At 38.7% G+C, this 17,103-nt stretch overlaps 1 protein-coding gene across 2 annotated transcripts; it reads left to right on the top strand.

Moving 5' to 3' along the window:
* The first annotated feature begins 214 nt into the window (after positions 1–214).
* Positions 215–17,022, top strand: LOC107086586 (vinculin-like). Of its 2 annotated transcripts, XM_015377634.1 has the most exons (12): positions 215–632; positions 6,319–6,389; positions 8,794–8,944; positions 9,468–9,576; positions 10,985–11,107; positions 12,563–12,723; positions 12,972–12,974; positions 15,629–15,719; positions 15,803–15,950; positions 16,041–16,194; positions 16,340–16,515; positions 16,590–17,020. In XM_015377634.1, exons 1-12 carry the CDS (start codon positions 465–467, stop codon positions 16,765–16,767), a joined length of 1,533 nt encoding a protein of 510 aa, XP_015233120.1. In that variant the 5' UTR covers positions 215–464; the 3' UTR covers positions 16,768–17,020. The 2 variants fall into 2 exon arrangements, with proteins under 2 accessions (XP_015233120.1, XP_015233121.1); XM_015377635.1 differs by lacking the exon at positions 12,972–12,974 and having other exon boundaries at positions 465–632; positions 16,590–17,022.
* Positions 17,023–17,103: the final 81 nt, after the last annotated feature.

The following is a 17,103-nucleotide window of genomic DNA, read 5'->3' as shown; positions in this document are numbered from 1 at the left end:
CCTGCAACCTAATCCCCTCTCATAACTTGGAATTACAATCTCCTCCCATCTGGACTCATTAAGTTACCCTAACACTCTCCTTTTAGGGTGCACAGGCACGCATGACGTAATTTAGGAAGAGCTGTAGTTTGCGGAGTGAGTGAGTGCGTGCGCGTCAGTGCGCGTCAGTGCGCTCCGAGCCGCCTGGCAGCTGTATTCCTTGGCTCTGATTGGGCGGAGGGCGGTGATTCCATCTGTCACGATTTGGGTCGCTCCCACCGGAGGACACCGACCGCTTGAGTCCAGCTTTCAGCGAGATACTCCAGAGAGGAGGCAGGATTCCTCTGAAAGGCCTGGGCTGTCAGCTCGGTGTCTGTCTCCCAGGTGGAGAGAAGGAGAAAGGGAGGAAAGGATCATCAGCGCTGGAGCTATCGGCGCGTCTTTATTTTTTTCCTCCATCGGGGCTGTGCTGAAAGTCGTTCACCATGCCGGTGTTTCATACCAAGACCATTGAGAGCATCCTGGAGCCGGTGGCCCAGCAGATCTCCCACCTGGTCATCATGCATGAAGAGGGGGAGGTGGACGGGAAAGCCATCCCGGACCTGTCGGTGCCGGTGGCCGCGGTGCAGGCTGCTGTCAGCAACCTTGTGAGGGTGAGTCCCGAGTTTAAAAGGCATAGCGCAAATCCTGGCTAAGATTTGCTTTTATCTCCACCAACTTCCAGTATTTCTGCAGACAGAATGGATCGATGACGGGGGTCAGATAGTCGGATTTATGGTTCACTCAGTCAGTCACTGCCATGAATCATGAGAAGAAGAGACCATAAAGCTGCCCAGGACCCGCAGCTGGTTATTTTCTGTGGCTTCAAGAAATATGACTTTGAAATCCCAAGTTGGTCCTCACTAGCCATTAAAAGGACATAAAACTGTCATACATCAGCTGGGGTTCATGCTTGTATTTGTGTTAGTTTGATATGCTTCAGCACAAGTTTATTGTGTTTCTGCTAGTCATGTCATGAAATTTCAAACTTTGCAAAGATTTGTACAAAGTGTTGCCAACTTAAAAAAAACAACAACAACAAAAAAAAACATAACAGTAGATATTACAGAATCCCAGTGGTGGCTCATTCCTCTTTTCCCTCTTGTTTTGTACTAAAAGTCAGGGGTGACCAGCCTGTTTTAAATATTTGTGAATATTAGCTGATCAAATCTAGTTCTCATTCTTAAAGAAAAAATGACAGCCCTTTCATTTTTGTAAGTGACTCTGATACAAACTATTGGGTTTCTAATCATCCTGGTGCAGAGATTAGAACTTAACTCACCTTCTTAGACTCAATTCAAGCTTAAGTTGCAAAATAAGAAACTTAAACTCACCTTCAGAAACCTTTTGGCACATGGACAGTCTTTATCTAATCTAATCCAGCAAAAGTAAACCAATTATTATGTGTCAGAGTTATTATTATTCTTTTTTTGCATAAACAAATGACTTGTTCTGGCAATGAGCACTGCAAATTAAATCACTGTGTTTTTGGCAGTTTATGCAAGTAAAAGAAAAATGCTTTCAAGTCTTTATTGCTACTTTTGAGCACGTCTTTAAATAAGCAATCCATTGACCCCCCAATACTGTTACGGATGTGCATATTTTGGAACTCTGATGGCAGCTGAACAGCAGGAGATTTGTGAGATGGAAGAAATGAGGGCTGTCTGAATTCAAACGATGCTCCTCTGAGTAGGAGATGAGTGACAGACAAATGTCATTTTACAGTCTTTGTGCTTCAATGAAACATGTCAAAGTACTCAGAGTTTGAAGTTTCACAAAGGAACCCAGCAAGATTTACTTAATCCCATCTTTTAGATCTTTTATATTCCTCTTTTCATTTTGAAACAAGTGATTCCCATTGGTCGTTTTGAGTTGGAAGGGTCCAGATTCAGTCAAATATTGGAGCTTCCTATGTGTGTTACTGGCTGGAAACAAATCAGTATGGGTCACATCATTAATGCTGAGCTGGGTCATTATTGACTCAAGCTTCACCCACTCACTTGGCTCTGAGGGGAATGTAACAGCAGGAAGTAGTAAACATGCAACCCCTTACAATATAAAAAAAAAACAGGAAGACATTTAGCCATCAAGAAACCTGTATTATTTTATGTTTGGGATACTTAAATGTGATAGAAGGGTAATTGGACCCTGATTTCATGCTACTTTGGATTTGGCCTATCTGCATAATGGAAACATATCCTAGGATATTTTATGTTGTACACAGCAGATTAAATTATTTTCTTTAAACCTGCTTGTAAAAATAAAATAAAAATAATAAGGAAAGAATCTTCTTTCTCACTTTTCTGGTGAAAGAGGGTAGTTTAAAATATTAATTTAATGAGCTGGTAACTTGGGGGCTTCATCAAAGATAAATAAAAATTTAAATCTTTCCAATGAAATATTATTTACCTTTACTGGACCCTTGCCGCTCAATAGCTACCTGACAGTTTCTCCCCTTTACTCTGTCCTTGTGGGTCTGCTTCATTCAGACAGGTAGCAGAAGTAGGCTAAAAGCTGCCTCAGGCTTCTCGCTGGGTATCAGATCATGGATAATGGGAGACTGCAGGGAGGGATCAGGGAGTTGCATTGGAAGCTGCTGGACTCAGAAAACACTCCTAGGCTGTAGATATAAAGCAATGATGAGGAAGATATTAAAAGAAAGAAAGATGCATCTTATAGTCTCAGCTGGTTTACTTGCATGATAGAATGAAAGCTTGCAAGCAGAGGAGAAAAAGATGCATTTGCTGAGAGATTTGCAAGACTGAAGAAGTGAGTGACAAGAGAGCACAAATGGTGCTTGAGTACCCAGCTTGTAAAACAACCAGTAGTTTGTTGCTGGGTAGACATAGCTGGATGTAAAGAACACCAAAACCTAAAAGTGGTTCTCTTTGGAGCTCACAAGCTTTTTTTTTTTTTTTTAGAAGGATGATTCATATCTAGCCTTGTGCAGGCTGAGTTAACACAGGACACTGTGACAGCAAGATGCCACCATCACCACAAGGGTCCCAGCGCACGCTTATACAGTTACAGTTAACACCATTCAGAGTGGTGATGATGGTGGGTTGGAAGAGTGCTCTATGCACTCAGAGCGGCCCCTAAGACTCTTCTAAACACTCTAAGGCGGTGTCACTCTCTATTCCCCCGAGGTTATGCATTGAGCTGATGCAGTTTTAGCTTTTAAGATGTGGGACATATTGCTGCCGCTGGTGCATGTGGTCCGAAGTGTAGCCTGAGTGTTCTGCTGATGACAGAGCTGGCTCGGTGATAGAAGTGTCTGCTCCTGAAAGAGTCAACATAGACTCCTTCAGCGTGTGTCTTCAGGGGGAGGGGAGAGGAGGAAAAAATAGATTAAGCACTGAGTAAAGTAAGCGCACTCTTTACCGAACAGAAAAGGAGAAGAGGTATGTGAGAACTAGGCCTGTCAACTAAAAACACACTGATAGCATGATGCTAAATGACACAGGGTCTTTTTGAAGCAATGGCAGATGAAATGACACCTTTAATTTCACCACTGAGAGATGAAATGAATAACACTGAATATCAGTATGTATATATAGGAAAAATAATTATATACTGAATATACTGTAGGGATGAGTCAGTTTGATAAGGTCCTAAATGGGTCAAATCATCACTAAACTCCAGATCTTGTGCTTTGTTCTTTCTCTCCTTTGGTTATATCTATTATAAATCTTCAAAGGAAAGTGAAGGAATGATTGTTAAACCGCACAGTCAAGGGTCACTGATGGATGTGTGGAGCAAAGGCTGGCCTACATCTTCCAAACTAATATGCTGACTAATGCAGCTCAAAATGCTGCAGCGGTTAAGGTGGTTCTGATAGAAAGCTATTAGAAAAGACAGTGCATCACATTTCGGTTCATGTAAGAATACATAATGAAATACAGAATACTATTGATTCAGTAAAAATACGGTGATATCACACATAATTAATAGTACCTAGACCTTAAAATACTATGGTGATGAAAATGACTAATACCCAGCCAAAAAGCTGGGTATTAGTCATTTTCATGAGGGGTCACTTAAAAATATTTTAATTGCAGATGGAAATACAAAGTGTTGCTTACATCAAACCATCCGTTTTCTCCCTCTTAGTCCTAGTCAAAGTCGTGGTGATGCCGGAGCCTATCTCCAGCAGTATAAGGGCGAGTGGAGGGGTACACCCTTGACAGATCGCCAGTCTGTCGCAGGGCAACATAGAGACACACACCTAAGAACAATTTAGAGAAGCCAATTCACCTAACAATCATGTTTTTGGACTGTGGGAGGAAGCCGGACTAAAAGGAGAGAACTAACGCATGCACAGGGAGACCATGCCAAATCCAAGCAAAAAGACACCGGGCCGGGAATCGAACCAAGAAACTTCTTACTGTAAGGTAACAGCGCTACCCACTGCAGCACCATGCAGCCCTGTGTTGTTTACATACAATCACAAGTTCTACTCCTCTTAGCATCTGTTAAACAACTGAATGTGAAAACTGTCATACATAGTATTATGTATAGTATTCAATTAAAAAGGCAGATTGGTCCATCTGATTTTAAGGGGAAAGTAGTTTTGGATTTAGGTACAAAAAAGCATGTGTCTAAATCCAGCTTTGTGCAAACATTTTTTAAAGTTGTATCTATCATGGGCACTCAGTAAGATAAGAGCCATTTTGAACTTCCTTTGCATACATGGAAGATGCTTTGGTTGGTGGGAACATAAGAACAAACATCACCCTAAATACACCTCCCTGAAGCAAGTTACTGGTGGCATCTTTCTGTGTTTTTTTTTTTTTCATTCACAAGAAAATTAAGGTGGTCAGAGCTGATTGACAAATACATTGAGCTAGTTTATCAGGGTGATCATGTGAGCGTTTATATTCTCCAAAAGACTTGAGTCTGTAATTCCAGCTCGACAGCAACCCTAAGCAATCAGCCAGAACTACAATGAGATCATTTGGTTAACCAGGCCCAGGATCAATTGGGGAATATATGCCAATCTTTGGCAGTTCTCTATTCAACCTGACTGAGCTTGAACTATTTTCCAAAAAAGAACGATCAAAGTTTTAGTAAACCGGTGAAGCTGCTAAAGATATAGCACAAAAGACTAATAGCTGTAATTGCTACTGGACAGCGACTTGAGGCTTAAAAACAAATGCACAGCAAGGTTTAATTTATCTTATTTTACCCCCCCCCCCCATATTACAGTTATGTTCAACCTTGCTTTGTTATATTACATACGATTGCAATAAAAACACATTTGTTTGATGTAATGTGAACAAACATAACAATAGATTAGATGTAGGTATACTATTCAATCTGAGAGAACACATGAAGGTGAAATTGGATCAAATTTGAAATTTCTCCAACTAACCAACTATTGTCGAGATATATTTTCATATATATATATATATGTATATATATATATATTGCTTCAAAAAAAACAGTAAATCATGTCTGAGAAAAATGTCTGTTGTCGAAATAGGAAAATCCCAAACCTTATATGATACCACAGCCAGTTTGCTGTATCCTGAATCTGTGGAGCCAGAAAGCCTATTTCACTGAAGCAGCAGCAAGAAACTGATGTCATCATTTTGCTGTAATTGCATCTGAAATGTGTGATTGCTTGTGTACATCTGTGTTTTAGAGAGGGAGACCTTGTTGTGTTTTGTTTTTAAGGGCTCTAAAGTAGTTGGTTGAGAGAATGTCAGTCGAGACCAAAATGCTGGAACACACACATTTCTTTGGGTTTTTTAGGGCTAAGTATGAGGTTTAGAATAATTTAGGCTGTGATTATGCAGTTACATGGAAATGCTCTGCAAATTGCTTCCTTGTCTGCTTAAGGTTAGACATGCTTGTGTGTGAATGGTGTCGTTTTCCTGCTTTGAATGCCTGAAGAATAAGCATCTAATGACGTTTTCTCTTTGGTGCATTACAATATTCATTGACTGGAATAAAACTGAATCAAATGTATTTTTTCCAACTCATTCAATGCTAATACAGTTGCTTATGTGATGATATGCCCTAGTATTTGTAAAGTTACTAATACTTGAAAACTCTAAAAAATCTGCAGCTTGACTTAAATACATTTCCTATCTGCATGCAGAGTATCAAACGGCATAAAATGAATGAGAGCCCAAGCTGCTCTGCCCAGCTCATGAGAAATGACATGCATGCATGGTTGGAATAGGTGTGAATTGATACACACTCATTCACCCTTTCAGTCTATTAATAGTGCCCTTTAAAAACATTTCCTGTCTTGCTGTAACTAATGATAATGGAATAGGTCTGTATATGTTGCAGGTGGGGAAGGAAACGGTTCAAACCACAGAGGACCAGGTGATGAAGAGAGACATGCCTCCTGCTTTTATTAAGTAAGCTCATCACTTAACCAGTGTGCATGTTTTGGAAAAATAAATAACTGCTTCTGTATCTCTGTCTGACGGGGAAAATTTTTTGGAAATGATGCACTTTATCTTGACACCCAGAGAACTTGTTAAAAACAGGATTCCATGGATTTTAGGAAACCTGGCTCTGTTCCCAGCTACAACAAAGAGCCACTTCTGAGACCAAGCCTTGGTACTCGTTTGGCCCCAGCATCCAGACCACTGAGAGGCTTTTAGCTGTTTTCCAATTCACATCCAAAGAACTGAAACATAAGTTTGCTGTGCTCAGAGCCCCCGCTAAGCACTTCTGGGAATCAGTGTTTGCTTGTTTCTTTCTGTATATGTCCCTACTCATAATGTGCTTCTCAATAGTTCAAAGGATGGGTTGTTCAAGGATTCTGTTATTTGCATGAAACAGACACTAAATGTTCTGTGGAAAACTTCCATTATAAAGCGGAATAGGCCACAGTGGACCAAATGGGCTTGTAGACTCTTGTTTGCCTCTAAACTCTGAGTATGGGGTCAGGAAATGGTTTCAAAATTAATTAAACTGTCACCAGCCTGAAATTCAGAAGATCCAATTATGCTGACAACTGTGCTTAGTTGCAAGCCATTAAGCAGAAATTCAAGTTGGTGACAGTTCTTTTTTTGTGTGTCTTTATAGTTTTAAACACTGAGATACAACATTCACTGACAGAGTGAATGGTGTCTGTGTATAAAAAGATACAAGCCGTCAAATGTGCAAACAACATGCTGCTTTCACCATCCTTAAAATACACAGAAGACATGCAAGGTTTGGGGAAAAGGGGCAGTATAAAACTGAATTATGCTCCTGCAAATTTCTTTACATTTGTGGAACTTTAAACTTAGAAAATTAAAAAAAGAAAATTTCATTTATCTATTTTACCAAGCATACAGTACTTTAAAAGATTGGTGTTTTTTCTTGTTCGTTTTATAAAAACACAGGACACTGATAGTGCTGTATTTCCTATTTCGGATACAAGCTGATTCTTAAAAATCTTGGTACATTCCTGCTTTACACACTTTAATATTTTTTTTCACCCAATCTTTATTTTACATTAATACTTGTTTGTCAATTTTAAAGTATTGCAGGATCACAGAAATGATCCAGATCTCCAACAGGTCAATCTTGTTGCTCCTCTCTCATGCACACATGGACTACAACACCATAAATCTCATGTGTGGAGCTTAGGAGCAGGAGCATGTGGGAATGTGAACCCGCCTAAATATAGATGAGCCATCGGCCATTGATACCCTGACCAATGGGATATGAATGAGGGGGGATTTAGATTTATTTGAATCCTCATAAAATCCATCCCCTGTGGGTCAATCACAGATTGAGGAAATATGTATAAAAAAAAAATCATGTTTAAAAATCAATACCGCATTCGAAGCTGTAGACAATGTGAAGTTGTTGTCATATCTTGCTTTTAGCCTAAGTCTGCCATTAGGTTAGGCTCAGAGCAGAAACACTCTTAAGTATGTTACGCATAAAGAATGTTTTTTAAACCATGTTTATAGAACCTTGTTTCAGTCTTAATTTTTTCCTACACAATCAGCCTGTTACAATATTATATTACATCAGATGCAGCCAAAAACACCTTCCTTCATTTTGCTCAGAAACTGAAAAAAATTTATTTTGCAATTGAAAAGCATTATTCTGCTTGACAAACTTTATGCTCACTAACAATGCTTTTTTTGTGGTCTGGCTGTCGACTTCCTGCTCAAGCTGTCTGTTGTTGCTGTGTTTTTATTTCCTTTTTTTTTTTTTATCTACCGGTAATTGTTGCACTGCGCATTGGTGTGCTATATAATCTTCGATCAGCTTTGGGTCCTTCTCTCATTTAAATCCAAGCCCCAGGTGTTTCACAACAAACAGTTTTACTGTTAGTGGGTGATAGGAACTCCTCCTCCTTCCCTGTGTTTACATCCATTGAGCTCACTAACATTTTCTACCCAAATAAAAACTGTTTAAAATATACTCATCCATCTCCTTTATCTCTTAAAAAAAAAAAAAAGGCCCAATATCAGTTTAATATATCCTGGTTAAAAAAGTGGGGGTTTTGTATTTTAGGTTTTGGTTTTGTCAATAATACCTCATTACCTCATTTCAGAACAATTATGTTGGTGTACATCAGGTTTTGAGGTTGTGACTCAAAAAGCTATCCTCATTTCTTAAAAGTCTGTTTAAAAAATGAAGAGGCACCCTTAAGGAAACAGAGAATTTTAATGTATTACTATTATACTTTTTTTTGTTGTTTTTGTTTTGTTTCTCAATATGTAGATATAAAAAATGAAATATCATATTTTCAAACTTGATGTACTTGTCGATGCTTTAAAAAGATTTCCTAAGACATCTGGTTGTTTTCAGGGTGGAGAACTCATCTTCCAAGCTCGTACAGGCAGCTCAGATGCTTAAAGCAGATCCATACTCGGTTCCTGCGAGGGATTACTTGATTGATGGATCCAGGGGGATACTGTCTGGAACATCGGACCTTCTTCTTACTTTTGATGAAGCAGAGGTGTGTATTTACTTATTACACAAGTGTGCATTAGTGTCTATATTACTCATCATCTCCGCAGACCATGGTTTGGTCTCTTTCAGGGAATTACAGTAAAGCTTTATTTAGCACTCGTACAGAGGAAGGAAGAACTATTGGGGCTGTAATGGCGGCTCAAATGCAGCTAGATCTAATCACAGAGATCAAATGACCTCTATAACTCAGGATGTCAGTATGTGTATGTCTGTGTGTGGCCATCTGTGTGTCTGCATGAAGTTTTGATGGAAGCTCCATAAGTGAAATCACATTGGGCACGTGATTAAGATCACCAAGTCTCATCACCAGCCTCATTTTCGGAGGAGCAGTTTTTTCTCAGTCACAAGATGAATATCACAAGACTGCAGGCGCACACACAAAAGCCCCACAGAAACAACAAGGGGCTAAAAAAGTTTACAGAATGAATGTAGCTGTTCTGCTTATGAAAGAAAGCACTTATTAATTTGTTCTTTAAACTATCTCAGGTTATGACGTTGTTTCTTTGCAGGTGCGTAAGATAATCCGAGTGTGTAAAGGTATCCTTGAGTATCTGTCAGTAGCTGAAGTGGTGGAGACCATGGAAGACCTCATTACTTACACAAAAAATCTTGGACCAGGTCAGTAAAATAACATCCTTTAAAGAAAAAAACAAATCTCTTTTGCAGTGTGGCTAACCCAAATAAAAATAACAGAAAAAAAACTTCTTTGTGACAAACATGTTAATACCACATAAACCTTTTTCTCACAGTTTTTCATTTAAATTTAATTCAACTAAGCAATTTTCATTTCCCCTTAAGCTGCAAAAATTAAATATATAAAAACAGAAAAGTGTGGCATACATTATATTTAATTTAATCCCCCTGAAAGCAAAACAAAATAAATAAAAACAATTGTACTACAAACCTTCTAAGACATGGCTGTCCACCTGAACTATGAGGCCAAGTGAAGAGAGCGGTAATCAGAGAAATAGCTCTGAAAGGAGCAGCAGAGATTAAGAGGGAATCTGTCAACACGTCTGTTATTTGTGCTCTCCTTATATTCTTTCTTTATTAAAGAGTTTCAGAAAGAAAACCCCTTATATAAAGAAAGCCATAATAAGACTTGCTAAAAGTCTCCTTTGACATGAGGAAAGCTGGTGGGAAAAAGCCAACAGATAAAACTGCAACAATAGGTGGATTTAAAATACTCCAGAGTCAACATATACAAGCCTCATCATTCATTATCATTTGAAAGGAAAAAAATTTAAATCATCCATCTTTAATCTAAAAGTAAAACATTGTCACTGCTCTCTGTTGGTCCTTAACATAAAATTACAACCTTTGAAAACAAACGTTCAGGGCCGTTGAATACATTCACATTCACATACATTATATTCAGGTAAAACATTTATTAAATATCATTTTTGAGAGAAAAGCAAAGAAATTGTCTTGCATCTTAATTTTATCTGATTATAAATTTTAAGTCTTGGAAAATTAGGTTGTTTAAAAAGAATAATTTACCATGGAAAATTACTATTTAATTTACCAGAAGTCCATGTATTAAACGGGTGCATTAAGAACATTGCTGCTATTCTTAACGATACATGATGGGGTTGAATGTAATTAAAGTGTTTCATAAGAGCATCCAAATGAAATAATTAACCTTTACTTTTTGTTTGGGTCATAGCTCCATCTGTTAATATAAAAAAAAAAAAAACTAATTAACCACCGTCTCCTCTGGCATCAAGATACTGTTAGTGAGTCGTTTCACTGGCAGGAGGATCATAACAGACCATTTATCATCAGAGGCCTCCGGTTAATTATATTTCCATAATTTCTGACTTAATAAGCTGGAAGAACAGTGATGCCAAAGGCGTCCTCACACTCCACTGGATCAGACATTGTCCGAGCTCAGTGGTTCATGAAGGAGCAATGCTTGAATGTGCCAGTTAATCAGTTTATCAGGCGGGTCAAATCCAAAGTAAAAAAAAAAACATTTGCCTGCAACCAACTGTTTTTTTGTGGGGTTTTTTTTGTGTTTCACCAGGTATGACGAAGATGTCAAAGATGATTGAGGAGCGGCAGCAGGAGCTCACCCACCAAGAACACCGGCAGATGCTGGTCAGCTCCATGAACACCATTAAGGAGCTGCTGCCGGTTCTCATCTCAGGTACATACGGGTGAACTTATGTGGGCAAACGACGATGCAGTTTGCTGAGCATCCCGCGGTTGTCATGGTAACACTGGTAATTACAGTCATTAGGTGCTTGTGAGGGTGAGGAAGCATCGCCCACTATACAGCTATGGTTTGTTATACTGTATATATTGAGGAAAAGGAGTGACTTCAGCTTCTGCTGTAGAATTTTGAAATATAGAATGATGTACAATGAGATATAAGCAACAATAATTGTTTTTATATTATATAAAGAAATCGCAAAGTTGCCTTGAGATTTCATTATCTCCTAAATATGTTTGTCTTTTAGTGATTTTTGTCCAGTCCAGCAGTATTGTTCATTTCTGCTTTTACAGAACCAACTGGTGAAAGTATGGTAGTTTTAAATTCTTGTCTGTACTATATTAAACAAGGAACTGATATCGTTTTCTCACATTTTGCATGCATTTTTCTTTAATTTATATTTTTTGGGAGGAGCTGAAAAAACATAACCTTTATATAACAGCTGAGTTATACTTTTGTATTTTAGATTTTGAGCATTTATTTTCTCCAAGAAGAATAAATATTACAATAAATATTCAGCACTGACTTATATTTGATGATTAATTTAAAATGAAAATGCCCAGAGATGATAAATTTTTTTCTGAATATTTTTCCTATAGGAATTTTACCATGGCTGTTATGTTCTTAGCTACATTCAGACTGCTGCAGCATTTGCAAAACTCTTTGTTTGTTGAAAGAAAGATATGAAAAAGATTAGCAGGCATTTTAACTCTTGATTAATAAGCCCCCAATCAGTGCCTCCAAACAGGAGACCATGGTCTTTAGCCAGAAAAGGGTAGAGTGCCTTCTCCTTTTGGGGAGGATGTACTGCCCCTAGTGGAGGAGTTTAGGTATCTTGGGGTCTTGTTCACAAATGAGGGGAAGATGGAGCGGGAGATCGATAGGCAGATTTGTGCGGCGTCTGCTGTGAAGCGTCCTCTGTTGTGTCTGCTGTGGTGAAGAGAGAGCTGAGCCAAAAAGCAAAGCTCTCGATTTACCGGTCGATCTACGTTCCTACCCTCATCTATGGTCATGAGCTTTGTGTCATGATCGAAAGAACGAGATCCCGGATACAAGCGGCTGAAATGAGTTTTCTCCGTTGTGTGTCTGGGCTCACCCTTAGAGATAGGGTGAGGACCTCAGTCATCCGGGGAGGACTTAGAGTAGAGCCGCTGCTCCTCCACATCGACATTAGCCAGTTGAGGTGGCTCGGGCATCTGGTTAGGATGCCTCCTGGATGTCTCCCTGGTGAGGTGTTCCAGGCATGTCCCACCGGGAGGAGGCCCAGGGGGAGACCCAGGATACGCTGGAGGGACTATGTTTCTCGGTTGGCCTGGGAAAGCCATGGATGGATGGATGGTTGGATGGATGGATGGATCTTTTGTAATCAGCTCAAATTTTTGTCTTCAGCAATTAAGATTTTTGTTGCAACCAAGACCAGTCGAGGAGCCGGCATCGAAGAGGCTGAGAAGAACAGAAGGTTTACCTTTGAAAAGATGAGCGCTGAAATCACAGAGATCATCAGAGTCTTACAGCTCACCACGTGGGACGAAGATGCCTGGGCTAACAAGGTAAAGTATGTGTGGCATGTAAACAGAAGGGTTTACTTCATTTTATACTCACAAACCTCTGACTCTAAGTTATACTTCAAACACTCTGACACTCTCACCCCTTGAGATGCCTCTCTAAAAAAAAAATCACTCTTTTACTTTCTGTCTTCATTTTTGTTTTTGCTTGCTACTGTAACTCCTTGTTTTTCTTTTTTCCTTTTTCTTTTTTTTTTCTTTACCTTCCTCCTTCATTCTTTTCCTCCCTATAGAAGGTAAGCCTCTTTCTATCCCCCTCTGTGGTTCTGGCATGCAAGCTTATGGGTGTGTGCGAGTTTCCGTGTATTTGACCGGCACAAAAATGTGTCGTCACACTTACATTCTGCATATCTGTTCTCCACTTGCTCAAAAAAAAATTTTCATCTGTTTGTGTGGAGTTATAAGTTACATGGTGATGTAAAGTGCTTCATCACTACAGTAAATAGATCTATGAACATCTGTTTGTCAATAGATGTCCATTTGAGTTAAATGGTCACAAAACAGATGACAGTGGTTTACACATATATGCTTTAGCTGCTCATTGTGTGATGGAGCTCACAGTAGAAGTGATAAAAGTAAAAATGATAAGAGCATCAGTTTGGGTTTGCTACCTCAATAGTAAAAGGAAGATCTGTTCTACTTGTTCAACCTGTAACCCCTGCATGTTTCTCTGCATACTGCCTCCTCAGACAATGATCCCTCTGTCTGTCTGTCATATGTTTGGTGTGGAAATACTGCATACTCAATGTTTGAGCTGTGATAAGCACTTACTGTCAGAGTGCAAGGGGAAAGTGCTGGCACACGATGACTGCAATCTGTATGCCAGATCATGAATTATAGAAATAAGCTGGTTGGTGTCCAGACACATCCATAATAGATGGCCTGTATTGAGTCGTTCCACTCAAGCCTTTTATTCTCCTCCCAGCTGGAAAAAGCTTTTTGACTTCCTCATAGAAAGCAGTCAAAGAGTGATTCTTTGTATACATGAGGAGGATTATACTCTACTTGATTTCCTTATAAAGTACGTATCTGCATTAAGATTTAAGCTAATTGCTAAGAGAGCTGATAATATCAAGTCAGTTGTTGCTTTTGTAATAAATATTAAAAACTACTGAAAAAATATATTTTTTTTTACTGTTTCACAAATTATTATATCATAAGTTTTTTTGGACATTTTTTCCACAAAGCTGTTGGTGATATAATTTTCAAGCAAAATCATGTTATACCATATAAACTGTCAAAATTAGTATCTAGGTGAGCCCCACCTTCGGCCACCACCGACTCACATTAAAAACCTAAAAGGCAAATTCATTGACATTTTTTCTGATTTTAGGAGTTCTACTTGTTAAATATAGAGATGCAGCGACCCATTTGTTTCCTATCCAATCCGATACTGACCTGGGCTGAGCATAACAGCTGATATCAAATCTGGTTAAACTTTTGAATGAATGAACCACATTATATATCTTGCCATGTGAGCAAAGGCTTTAGCCTTGACAAAAACATTGTTAAAAAAAAGTTAGCAAATGAACACATTTATAAATGTACTGTATATTATTTATTAACCAATCAACAGCAAAAAGATATAAATAACAGTTCTATGTAAAGTGCACTGGATTGGATCTCCAATGTGTGATTCAATTCAATTCATTTTATTTATATAGCTCCAATTCACAACAAATGTCATCTTAAGGTTCTTTACAGTGACAATTCAAACAGATCATACATTCAAATTTATTCAGTTTTCTATCTAAGGAAAACCATCTGATTTCATCTATTCATGGACTCAAAGGAAATCCCTTACACCAAGCATCCTTGTAGCGACAGTGGAGAGGAAATACTCCCTTTTAACGAAAGAAACCTCCAGCAGAACCAGGGTCAGTGTGAGCGGCCATCTGCCAAGGCTAACTGGACTTCAAGGAGACAGAAGCAGAGATACAAAAGGCCAATAATCCAGCTAATTAGTCAATATTGGAGCTGTTACCCAAGCCACATATAGGATCAGTGCATCTCAAATTAAAAACAGATCTTCTTATTACATTTCAACGATAAAATTATTTTGTAATGGTTACATTCATTATTACAGTATACAGGTGCACTGTTTATCAAAACACGGGTGCCTATATACTGGCGGACCCATTCTTCTTGTTCAATTTGCATGTTTTCTAAGCCAGTGTATAAAGTGTACTGTATAAAGCTTCAAACTCAACACTAATTCTGACATCAACATCTTAAAACTTGGAAACCAAATCCAGTGGTTAGGGTAATTGGGTATTGTTTTTTTTTACTTTTTTTGGAAAGCTCATTCTATAATTTATTCTATAGTTTGTGTTATTATTATTCATAGTGGTAGCGCTAGTAACTGACTTTTTAATTCAGTTGGCTGTTCTTGTAACAAGGGAAAAAATATAGTTTTGCTTTAAACATTGGGCAGTGCACAGCACCAAGTTGGGGAGGGCGGCTCCACAGTAATCTATGCTACATACAGCTAAAGGAAAAGTGTCTAGCAAATTATTGAACACCATTATAAAAAAACTCTAATGTAATGCAAAATCTATAAGGTACACTATGATTTGATATTTAGTGGTCTTGAAACAGTATTTGTGTAAGATCATAAAGCAGAATCTGTACCATATTTTATTTTATTAAAAAATATTTTCAACAGCTGTTGAAATTATCTTGTATGCTATATATTTTTTTTTTTTTTTTTTTTTTTTTTTTTTGTATGCTTTATCCTACATGAACAAATTAAACCCAAAGATATTTTGAAAAAGCACATCACTTATTGATGTAATATTAACAAAAATACAGAACGTGCTCATTAAAACCAAACTTCTGGTTTATATTATAGAATAACAGCTTAATATAATCGTTTCCTTTACCCCTTCAGGATATGGAGGCCTTAAAGCGATGTCTGGGTTTGATCGAATCAAAGATGGCGCAGGCCAAGAGCTGGCTCAAAGACCCGCAGGGACAGCCAGGTAGCACAGGTTTCAACTACAGCTCCTCAGCTGAGACTCTTTCATGTTAACAACCCTCTGTTGTGGCACGCTATCCTTCTCAGGGGACTCTGGTGAAGTGGCGCTGCGTGTCATTCTGGATGAAGCTGGTAAGGTGGGAGAGCTGTGTGCTGGTAAGGAGAGGAAAGACATACTGGCAACCACCAAGGCACTGGGGCAGATGACTGATCAAGTCGGAGATATGCGTGTCAGGTAGTGTGTTTGGAAAACGTCCTGCTTCGAGATGTTTAAGCTGTATATTTTGAGCTCACGCTTCAGTTGACTGTTTATGGATTTTGACAGGGGTCAGGGCCAGACTCCAGGGTGTGTTCAGCGAGCAGGCCAGTGCTTACAGGGCCTAGATCTGCTCTTTGGCAAAGTGGACAGTGCTGCTCGCAGGCTGGAGGCTCTAATCAATGCCAAGCAGGCAATTTCCAGGAGGCTGGATGCTGCACAGGTCAGATAAACAAACACCCCTTCCTAGAAATAATTTTTTTGTTGTGTTTTTTTTTAAGGAAAAGTTGTCCTAACTCATCTATATTTTTTAAGCTTGCATTAGTTTCTATATTTTTCATCGTATATGATACTCTTGCTTTTTTCAGGCATGGTTGGCTGATCCTAACGGTGGTCCTGAGGGAGAGGAGAACATCCTAGCACTTCTAGCAGAGGCCAAACGCATTGCAGAACTCTGTGAAGACCCAAAGGAGAGGGACGACATCTTGCGCTCCGTAAATGAGATAGCAGGACTGACCGCCCGGCTTATGGAGCTGCGCAAACAGTACGCTTTACTTTCACTCATTCTAAAGCAGTAGTTTTGGATAAAAGTTTAATTCTCTAGAGCTTTTCTTCCAGACTGAGACTTCAACCACAAGCCACCAACAGGTGGCCTTTTATGTCAACGTGGAAAATGTGTTGTTGCTTATCAACCATGCCGATCCTTCCCACATTAAGGTTTCTGAGATTAAATGTGGTGAAACAGGGTTGTGGTGGGACAGGAAGTGGGATGCTCGGTATTCCTGGTAGAATTTAAAGGGAAATACCACTTAATAAAATAACTACATTAATATTTCAAGTATCTATATAATTTGTGTTAGTTTACTAAAATTATCTCATAATAATCAGAGTATTGTGGCTTCAGGGTGAGAAATTATAAAGCAGTTTATAAAAAAGAGATGTGGCTGTCTTTGTACAGTAGACACTGGTGTATTATCATGCCTTTTCTAATCTTGAACAGGGTGTACTGTACACGACACACACACACATATCATTCTTCTGTAATTCTCTTAGAACTATCTGTCCAGGGACATAGAATAAATCTTAATCTATTAAGTATTTTATCTATTAGATTATCTTTATTCAAATGCGA

This window comes from Cyprinodon variegatus, unplaced genomic scaffold (genome assembly GCF_000732505.1).
Source record: "Cyprinodon variegatus isolate N-32 unplaced genomic scaffold, C_variegatus-1.0 Scaffold157, whole genome shotgun sequence".
In the NCBI taxonomy this organism is placed as follows: Eukaryota; Metazoa; Chordata; class Actinopteri; order Cyprinodontiformes; family Cyprinodontidae; genus Cyprinodon; species Cyprinodon variegatus.
The sequence above is the reverse complement of the archived record's forward strand: the minus strand, read 5'-3'. Positions and strand labels throughout refer to the sequence as shown.